Source organism: Belonocnema kinseyi, chromosome 4 (genome assembly GCF_010883055.1).
Source record: "Belonocnema kinseyi isolate 2016_QV_RU_SX_M_011 chromosome 4, B_treatae_v1, whole genome shotgun sequence".
Classification (NCBI taxonomy): domain Eukaryota; kingdom Metazoa; phylum Arthropoda; class Insecta; order Hymenoptera; family Cynipidae; genus Belonocnema; species Belonocnema kinseyi.
Window position 1 is genome coordinate 70,686,785 of NC_046660.1, and position 11,274 is coordinate 70,698,058.

General features: G+C 29.1%; 1 protein-coding gene across 1 annotated transcript in view; it reads left to right on the forward strand.

Annotated features, from left to right (window-relative positions):
* The first annotated feature begins 4,396 nt into the window (after positions 1–4,396).
* The window catches only part of LOC117172171 (RNA-binding protein squid-like), an 11,219-nt gene continuing 4,341 nt past the window's right edge, over positions 4,397–11,274 (forward strand). The window contains exon 1 of the mRNA XM_033359996.1: positions 4,397–4,869. Coding sequence (XP_033215887.1) covers positions 4,570–4,869 — 300 coding nt within the window. The 5' untranslated portion in view covers positions 4,397–4,569. The remainder of the gene's footprint in view (positions 4,870–11,274) is intronic.

The window sequence follows — 11,274 nt, forward strand, 5'->3', positions numbered from 1 at the left end:
GAAGGTAAATAATAATTTTATCTTAAGCTTTCTACATTTTTCTATAATAATTTGATATATGACGTGCCAATTAGGAATTATAATAAGTAAATTAACCAAATTTAAATATAAAAAAATCTGAAATAGGTAAGAAAAAATTATTATTTTCCTTAAAAGTGAGTTTAGACGTTTTCACTAAATTATTCACAACGATGGTAATGTGAAAGGAGATTACTCTCAATTTAAAATAGAATTTTTTATTACCATAATTAAATATTTCAAAGTAATTTCCTGAAAAATAAAGGGAACTTTTTTCACTTTTTCGCCACGCGATAAGAAAAAAGAATACATTTTAGAAAATAATTAGGAAAAGGTTTATGTATAAAAATTGTGTCCCTAAAAGAGATCTATAAATTTATTATTATTCACTTCTTAATAGGACGCGTTGTTTTTGTTTTAATCGTGAAAAATAATAATAACCGAAAAAGAACTATAAATTTATTATTTTTGTTATAATTATACTTTATATATAAAAAAATTAACTTTTTGCACAAACGACACCAGCTCGAGCACACACTACAATAATATTTTATTTAACAAAATTTGTCGCCTAAATTATATCTACAGATTTTATTACAACCACCTTACGCTAGGATACGTGTTTTTGGTTTAAATAGTAAAAAATTGCATTAAAAAGAAACAAAATAAATTTGTGGAAATAGGACACAAGTTGTAATAAAATGTTTAATAACACATTTTTTGTATAGAATACGCACTGAACATTGTTCATAGTAGCTGAGAATGAAATTTAATGCAAAATAAGGGACAGATATTCAAGTCATCATGATAAATATAATTTGTAGTTTATTTTGAAATATTTAAATAAGCAATCCCAGGCCGAGTTACAGAAATAAATTTAATATGCATTTGATATAATAGTGTTGAACATAATGTAGAAGAGTTTTCATTTTTGAAAAATTTAATGCTAATTTTGTTAAACATCCATCTGGCATAAGGGAAAGAAAAATTCCAATATTTCTTGTATATCATTTATTTTTGGAAAACCCTTTTACAAGATTACAGTTTCTCTATTGAAATGTAATTTTTATTAATTAACATCGATTTACAAGATGAAGTTAACATTTTATATGCAGAGCAATAGTACATAATATAAAAGGAACATACAGCGATTTCGAAATTAAGTTAATTGCAAGGATTACAACTTTTTGTAAATAATATCTAATATACCTAATATACCTTTTAGTCTCAACCTTTTTTGAAATTTTTATTATTATTTACTAAAAAAGAATTTTTTCTTGTATTTTAAGACTTTTAGCAAAGAATATGTGCCATAATGTGATATCGCGAACTTCAATTTTGATTTTCTCGGAACAGGATAATTTTATGGATCAAATCTTTTTTATTCTCATTCAGCAACCCCATATCTCGGGTGCAAAAATTTTATTTTTGCAAATAATTGAAAATTTGAATATCAATTACCATCCAAAACTGAATTTTGAAAAATCATGAAATTTGAATTTTAAAATTCTCGGTCGATTTTCTTGAAATTAACCAATTTTTTACAATCATGGACATAGGAAACAAGGGACTAGGCATGCCATTGCGGGGTGATGCAATGAGGGGGGAGGTCCGCCACCTTTTGATGTCCCGCGATAAACATGGCAGCGCCCACATGTTTATATTTTCCTGCACAGTTTATCGGCAAAAACGCTCGTGCGTATAATCAAATGGCATATCGTAGGTGGCGGCTCTCCCCACTCATGGAATTCTCCCCCCTCCCGTGGATTCAACCCCACTCGCCCAAGTTAGGATGGCATGCCTAGTCCCTTGTTTCCTATGTCCATGTTTACAATAAACTTTTTTACTGAACTGAGCCTACTCTACTCAAATGTTAGGTTAGTGGAACTTCGAGATTGTCAACATCCATATTCATTTTCACGAATCTATATTACTGTTTTAAATCAAACATTGATGGTCTCAATTCACCAACGCCTTAGCTTGGAAGTGGACTTTTGTTTTAACTTTAAATAGTGTTTTTATTTTTACAGAATGCTTTTTCGCTCCATTGAGCAATTCTTATTTTGTTGTTTAATTAATTTTTCATAAAAACAACCTACAACCATATGATTGTCCTTCCAACCAAAAATATGAGTTCTGAAACAAGAAGAATAATTTTCAACCAAGAAAGGTGAATTCCTAATAACATACGGAAAGTTTCAGCTGAAGGTCATTTTTCAGTTTAAAAAAATAATTTTGAATCAAGAGAAGAAATTTTTACAAAAATAATTAAATTTTCAACAGTTGAATTTTCCACCAACATTAATATTTTCTACCAAAAAGATGAATTAGATTAAAATACATGAATTTTCGACCAAAATAGTTGACGTTTTAACAAAAAAATGAATTTTCCACAAAAAATGGGATAGTTGAATTTTTTGTGAAAAAATAATCTAATTTTCAATTTGAAAATAAATCAATTTCTTTTCTTTTTCTTCTAACCATAAAGACAAAACTTCAACGAAAGAAGACGTTCCAGTCAATAATACAAAAAAGAGCATTTTTCTACTAAACAGTTAAATTTTCAAACCGAAAATATAAATTCGAAGCAAATAGTTTAACTTTTTAGAAAAATAGTGGAATTGTCAACCCACAAAGATACATTTTTAACAGTGTAGTTGAATTTTCAATGAATAAAGATGAATTCTGAATACAAAATAAATTCAGTCATGTTACCACCAAAAAAATATTCTAATTTTCAATCAAATAGTTGCATTTTAACGTAAAAAAAATTTCTAAAACGAGCAATTAATTTTTAAACTATAAAGACCAAGTTTACACTAAGAAAGAAGTTCCAGTCAATAAAGCAAATACAAATTTTCTACAACACATTTAAATTTTAAAACCGAAAATATTAATTTAAAGCAAATGGTTAAATTTCTTAGCAAAATATTTGAGTTTTCAACCCCAAAAAGATTAATTTTGAACAGTACAGTTGAATTCTCTGCCAAATTATTAAATCTTAACCAAAATAATCAAATTAATCCTGTCAGATTTTTTATGACATTCTCTGACTTTCCAGAATACCCCGACCGATGTTTTTTTTAATTTTGTAGTATCCCATAACTTCAGTCTTGTTTGTAATTTGTCCATGATGAATTTGGCGCCTAAATTTAATTCAAATGAGGCTCCAACTACATTCATCAAATGAGTCACTATTCCGACGCCACGCGTGGTTTAGAGGTTAGGGCTTAAAACGTAAAAGGTGAAAAAAAATAGATATCAATATAGATGTTCTAATATTAACTGAAAAATATACATAGGACAATACAATTTTACATTATTAACCTTAATCTTTCTCCAAGTTACAACAAAAGTGTTACAAAATTTAAAAATATTAAAGTTACTCAATTGTTGCCAACAGTCGGTAACTCTTCAGAACTTTCTCCCGGATCTGAATTTTAATTAAATATACTAGTTGTTTCCCGGGCAATTTATTCAGATTTTTTTCATTTTGTAACGTCAGCTGGCAAGATGTCTGCTTGCCGAGGGCTAAGTAATAATACCAATCTCATTGAACGAAACTTCATTTTATTTCATAACTTGAAAAACTATGTATAAAGTAATAAAATGGTTATCATTTTTATCTATTGTATCATTTAATTGAATAGTCTTTTACTGATAAGAAAATAATGTTCCAACACACTTATGGTGAAAACTAATTTTTTATAAATTTAAAAAAATTAAGTTTTGTCCCTTGCAATTGGTATTATTGTTTTCCTCGGTGTTAAGACATCTTGGATTTGCCCCCGCCAACCTGAAATACCCAATAAAACCATTAATCTTTCTAAAAATTCTTATTCATTCTTGTCGCATCCTATAGTACATTTAAATAGTAGTAACAAATAAATTTCTATTCAATGTACTATAAATTTATAACATCTCTCACACGACCCAAAAGTCAGCATCTTCACTAAAATAAATAAATTCCCTTAAAAAAATTGATCCTTTTTCTCGCTGGTATTTAGCAAAACAACGCATAGTGACGCGCATATCGCGTCTCTCCCCACTCTCATTTTTGCCTTTCATCCAAGGTAATTTTTTCAAACTTTAAATATACACTTAGAAAAACCGTGATTTTAAAATCGAAGCGTTACCCAAAAATCCAAATTTCACTAACCCCAAAAAGCAAATTTAAGTCCTTTGAGAAGTTTTTTGACTAATTTTAGGTTGTGAAATGACTACGGAGCTTGGCGGAAACGGCCCGATATTTCCGGTAATTTCCCTTCTATCAACGTCTCCTACTGGCCGTGGACCGCGCGACTCGTCCCAACTGACCAATGACGTTGTAGCTGATAACGTAAAAAGAATTGGAAACCATTGCTGTTCTCTTTCCCAAAGGTACGCCGGCACCGGTTCACCAAAAGTACCGACAGTGAGTGAGCAGTACCATTTTGTTAGGAAGTTTTTCGAATTCACAACTCCAGAGCATCGGTGAGCATTTTCTCCGATCAAGAATCCGGAATCCGCTGAGCGGCTTCAAGTAAATAGTGCAGGAAAAGTGCTTCGAGTATGGCAGCAGTCGACTTTTATCAGAACTCCCAACAAGGGGATGGCAACCAAAACCAGGCTACTGCTGGCATTCCTGGTAAGGATGACGAGAGAAAATTGTTTGTGGGAGGTTTGTCCCGGAACACGACCGAGAATGAGCTCCGGGAGCATTTTGGAAAGTTTGGCGAAATCGAGAGCGTCTCCGTGAAAATCGACCCCTACACCGGTGTGTCCCGAGGATTTGCATTCATGGTCTTCACGAATCCGAAGACCATTGACAAATTATTGGCGTCGGGTGAACATTACATCAACAAACGCAAGGTCAGTATCAATTCCCGATCACCCAATTCCATTTTCTCAATTTTCCAATCTAACGCTTTTCGGCATTTTTTCCTTTTACATTTCTCAGGAGGCATTTATTTTACTTTAGTCACTGTCTAAAATTAACGTTCCGTTCTCAATGCTAAAAACGCATTTGGGAACGCGCTCAAACACCATTTAGCGATTTTTAGGTTGGTCCGCTTTTTTTGCACGTGTTGCGAGTCAGGAAATCTCTTGGCATTTGCCTGCCTTTCTAGTGATATTCCATTTTTGGAGGGAAATTTCACGAACCATTGACGGGTTACTCGTCTGAAATTTCAGGTTTTTAATTCATCTTAAAATTGGCGAAGTAGTTTTATTACACTGAGTCACCCTTCGATGGCTGAATGATATAGTGATAGGATGGTAGATGTATTCTATATTTATAGTCTGTACTGTGTAGTACATGAAACTTTCATTTTGCATCTATCGAGAAAATATTCGGTTTTCATTGCGATATTCAGAAATGTTATATATGGAGAAATAATGATTCGATAATTCGGTGATGCACGTGCGAAGTGTAGGCATTGAGGTTAAAGCTTAGATTGGCGCCAGAAATATTGAAAAATTTCCTGCTCTGGTTTTTTTTATATTTCTCTATAATTATGAATTAAAGGTGTATTTTTAATATTATTATATTGTTTAATACTATTGTGTTTGATAGTTAGTCATTTGTTATTATAAATATTTTAATAAAAGATAACACTAGGAAGGTTATATTTTGTTTTTAACGACTATTTTAAATTACATTGCTTTCAGCATTTGCCTATTGAGTGTGAAAATATAAAGGTTTAAAAGCTTATAAAGTTGAATGCCTTCCATTTTTTAAATTTCAAAGTATTAACGTTTTGGAACTTGAGTGTGTCGACGTTTAAAATTAATCTCTTCAGTTTGAGGTTAAAAATTCAACTACTTTGCAGACCTTAGTCTTTTGGCTTGAAAGATCAAAATTTGGTTGAAATTTAAAAATTCGTCACTTTATTTAAAAATTGGACTATTTGGTTAAAAATTCGTCTGCTTGGTTTTAAAGTTTATGTCTTCGTTAGAAAAACCTCTAATATTGCATTTTTTAGTAATAATTTATCTTTGTTGGTTAAATATTTATTTCTTTTGTAGAAAATTTGACTATTTTGTCGATTTTGTTTTTATCAAAAATGCCAATTACCCGGTTGAAAATTTAACTCTTCTCAAACATTCGTTTTTTTGACTTGAAAATGTAACTATTTAGTTAAAAATACAATAAATTTAAATCTTTTTTGGTTGAAATAAATCAAATTATATTTTAATTTGAAATTGTTTTATTCCTGAGTTTGATAGTTATTCATTTTTTAATATAAGTACTTTGATAAAGGACCGCAACGTAAACATTATATTTGGTTTTTAAATATTGTTTTAAACAATTAAGTTTTTGTTTAAAATTGATATATTTTTTCTTAATTAGTCTGAATTTTCAACAATTGGGATGAAGTTCAAAAATTTGTACTATTTGGTTTAGCATGCAACTTTTTGTTTGAAAGGTAATTTTTTTTGTTATATAGTTCATTTTAATTGTTGAAACTTCTTCTTGGTTGGAAAATTCATATCTCCTTTGATAAAAGCTTCATCCTTTTTTTTTAAATGCATCTAATATTACATTTTTTGTTGATTTATAAATAAATATAGGCAGAACCTAATAATGTTGACATCTTCCATTAGTCTGGAAGATGTCGAAATTATTAGGTTCTGCCTGTATTTATTTGTAAATTAAACTTTTCCTAGGCGTAAAAAAAGAAAGCATTTTTTTATTCTTAAAAATTCTTTATTGATAATTCATCTTTGTTGGCTGAAAATTCAAGTATTTGGTTAGAAATTCAACTTCTTAGTTGGAAATTTAACTATGTTTTTGAAAATTCAATTATTCTGTTGAAACCCCAACTCAAGTTGAAAATTTAAATTTTTTCTTTGCAAATTCGTTTTTTCTTTTTTTTTTTTAATATGAATTATTACATTTTTTTAATTCGTCATGGCTTAAAAATAGAATTACTTGGTTAAAAGTGCAACTGTTTTTGGTTGAAGTTTAATCTTTTTATATTAAAAATTCGATCATTTAAAAATATATATATTCAACTATTTGTTCTTTGTTTTGATAATTTTGAAGACAATCAAAGTTTATTTTTGATGTCAAATTTAAAAACATGAGTACTTACAGAAAACTCATTCTAATAACATAATCTTAAATGATGTAAACCCGATTTATCTTATCTTTTTCCCTGTTCTTCTGAAAGCTTCTAAGCTGATTAATTTGTTTTTATTATTAAGCAATGTGCAACCGATTTTTTCAGAATTTGTCTATTGTGTGTCAAAAGGTGGCTTCAAATTTTTAAAAAACAAGAGAATACACAGCTTTTCAGCCTTTAAATGTACGTTTAAAAGTTCGAAAAATAAAATCGGTCAAGTTAAAAATATTTCTGCCTTTGAAAGTAGAATTCTGATGAAAAGTAAATGTTAATGCTTTTGTAGGTATCACATTAACATCTTTTACGCAGTTATGGTTAGAATTTTAAATCGAGAAATGTTAATCTATTTAAGCGTAGGCGCGAGAAATACTGACATAAATTTGACTTTGATATTTTTAAATAAGCAAAACTCAAAAACTTGAAACTTATGCAATTTGAATCAAAAAATTTCTAATGCAATTTTTTTTAGTCTATTTCGAAAAATTGTTTCAAATTTTTTATTTTATCTTTATTTCTATAATTTTTAAATTATTTGTCTTATCATTTTTTTCACTGTTTTATTTTTTTCTATTATGCTTCTTCTTTTATCTTCGCTTTTCAAATATGAACGGATACATTTTTTTTAAGTTTGAAACAAATTGGTTATGCTGAATTATTACATGAATGCTGTGCATTCGAAAAAACGTTCAATATTGAATTGAGTAAAGTGTTCTCAAGTTTAGTAATTTTTTAATAAAAAATTATGAATTTCCAATTTAAAAAAAGTGTGTTAGGACTTTTACAAAAGTGTATTTTTCAATGAAGAGCCTTTTGTTAATGATAAAATCTATTTATAAAATATTAAAAAAAAAACTTTCTGAACTTTTTCTTTAGCTAGTAAACTATTTAGAAACTAATAACTACATAATTCACGTTCATCCCCTTCTTTTCCCTTTTTTTAATGAATGTCTTTTTCCTAATTTCAACAACCTTCCCCCTTTTCTCGTTTATTAGCATCAGGTGCGTTCTGAATTAAATTAATGGTAAATCATTTTATTTGAAAATGAACATTTTCGAGTTCAAAATTCAGCAAATGGTTTGGAAAATGTAACCATTTTGTTGGTCGAAAATTTAACTGCCTTTTAAAAAATTCATTTTTTTTTTTTTACTTGAAAAATAAAATTACTATTTGGTTGAAAATTTACTTTTTACAATTTCATTCACGAGAGTGTATTATAATGGTCCAAATTTTCGATCTCTGATTTTTAACGGATCTTTACGTTTCGGCACACACCGAATCCGAAAATCATGAAATTTTGTTGGCGTCTATCTGTATGCATGGTTACCTGATTGTTTTAGCCACGCTAACTTTTGAAGGATTTGTCCAATCGATTCCGCATTTGATACACTTCTTCAGGTTCCCAAAATTAAGGTTAAGTTCGTTAAGGGCATGCGACACAGTGGGATTCCTACATTACCAACCTCTTTTTTCCATTGAACAAAATTTTTTTGTGAACCATAGAACTTTTTTGGTAAATGAAATATCGAACTCAAAATTTGAGGAGAGCATAAGAAGACATTACTCTACGTTTATGTACTGCATTTGAATCGGAATTTAAAAAAAAAAATTATTTCTAAAATTTTTTGCCAAATTTTGATTCAAATGCAGTACATAAACGTAGGATAATGTCTTCTAATGCTCTCCTGAAATTTTGAGTTCGATATTTGATTTACAAAAAAAGTTCTATGGTTCAAAACAAAAATTTTGTTCAATAGAAAAAAGAGGTTGGTAATGTAGGAATTCCACTGTGTCGCATGCCCTTAAGAAGATATTTCCAACCAACATAAAAAAATTTAGATCATTTTTAAAATTTGAAGTTTTTTTCTTTAGTTTTAGAATTTAATATCAAAGTTTCTTATACATGATGGGTTTCAAAATGAGAATATAATCTGCAAAGCCGTAGGTGCTTGGGAACCTAAAAACAAGTCGAAAAAAATTTCAATTACGATTTGTGGCTGTAAATACTCAGAAGTTTAAATCACAGCTTTCGATTTAATTTATAATATTTATGATATTTAAAAAAAATGTAGTTAAAGTGTACGGATTTAACTTGCGAGATTTAACGCCCTGGATCGCTCCAACTCTGCGCAAAGCTCCGGGCGCAATATTGATGTGCCCGCGTGAAGGGCATTTTTTAATTTTTACATTCTCATTCATGAGACTGTAATGTAATCGTTCAAATTTTCAATCTCTGGTATTTTACGTTTCGGCACGCACAGAATCCGAAAATCATAGAAAAAAGTTTTTCATAGATCCACAAATTCATTCAAAATTTTGACTAGATACCAAATATATTTCAAAACTATTCTAGCAGAATTTTTCGATTAACCTACGCATTCTATGTGCTGTGGCTGTTTAATCATTTTCCCTTTCCTTAAGTGAAGTTGAACACTTTTTTTTTAATTTGTCATTAAAGAATGTTCTCAAAGTACCTATGGCCTTGACGATTACATTCTCATCGCGCTTCGCGCTTAACAGTTAGGTTATACAGGCTCTAATTTTTTAAATTTTGGGCTACTCAAAAAATTCGGCTAGAATAGTTTTTAAATATATTTGGTATCTAGTGAAAATTTTGAATGAAATTTTTGGATCTATGAAAAAAATAAATTTGTCTATTTTTTGAAAAGTATATAACTTCTAATTTTCATCGAAGTTAAAAATTTTATTTGGATAATTTGCAAGTCTTTTACCCATTTATAAGAAACTTTGACAAAAAATTTTATAATATTATGAAAAAATTTGTGAAAATGCTATAATTTTTTTAATTTTGGGCTAATCGAAAAAATCGGTAAGAATAGTTTTGAAATATATTTGACATCTAGTGAAAATTTTGAATGAGATTTTTGGATCTATGAAAAAAAAAATTTTTTGAAATTTTTGAAAAGTATATAACTTTTCTAATTTTCATAAAAATAAAAAATTTTATTTAGACAATTTGCAAGTCTTTCACCCATATATAAGAAACTTCGACAAAAAATTTTAAAAATTTGAAAATGCTCCCAATTTTTTAATTTTGGTTCGAAATATTTGATTAACGAACTTAGCCTTCATTTTGGGTACCTTCAGAAGTGTATCAAATGCGGACTCGATTGGACAAATCCTTCAAAAGTTAGCATGGCTACAACATTCAGGTAAGCATACATATAGACATACAGGCAGACACCGATGAAATTTTATGATTTTCGGATTCTGTGAGTGCCGAAACGTACAGATCCGTTAAAAACCAGAGATTGAAAATTTGGACGATTACATTACATTCTCAGGAATGAGAATGTAAAAGTATTCAGCTTCTCTTTATGATTGTAGTTTACAAACTAAACTTTCTACAGAACAAACAAGTTCTGTAGAAATTTCGCCTTTTTGGCTTAAAATTCTATACTTTGATTGTAAAAATTAAAATCTTTGGTAAAAACTTACTTTTTTTTTAAATTGTATTTTCGGCTTAAAAATTGCTTTCTTGATTGAAAGTTCACTTTTTTGTTAAAGATAAAATATGTATATGTAAAATATTTTTTGGCTTCAAAACTATGTTTTTTGTATATGTTTAATCCTTTTTATTTACAAATTTGACCATTGAGTTGAAAATTCGACTAATGGTTGGACATTTTGTTAAATATTCAACTGTTTTTCTAGTCATATTTTTGATTGAAAATTCATTTAACATGATAGAAAAATCGTCGTTTTTTGTTTAAAATTAATCTTTCTGCTTAAAAACGTGACTTTCTGGATTAAAAATAAACTTTTTTGTTTAGAATTCAACTGTCTTCTAATGAATACGCCTTTTTTATTTGAAAAATAGCAGTTTTGTAGAAAATTGAACTATTTTGTTGAAAATGATATTTTTTGTAGAAGATTAGACTTTTCAGATTGAAATCTACTCTGTTAATGAAAACTCGTCTTTTTCTTAGAAAATCTTTTTTGGTTGAAAAGCCAACTACACATTTTGTTGAAAATGCATTATCTATATTTCGACTTGATATTCGACTGGAAAGCCGCGAACGAGTTTAGGGATTACAGTCTGTCAAGTTAAAGCGTGGGTGGCTTTACTCGCAGTCGGTAAGGTGTATCGACATGATTTTGGTGTCAAAATATTAAGAAGAGCTCCCTCTT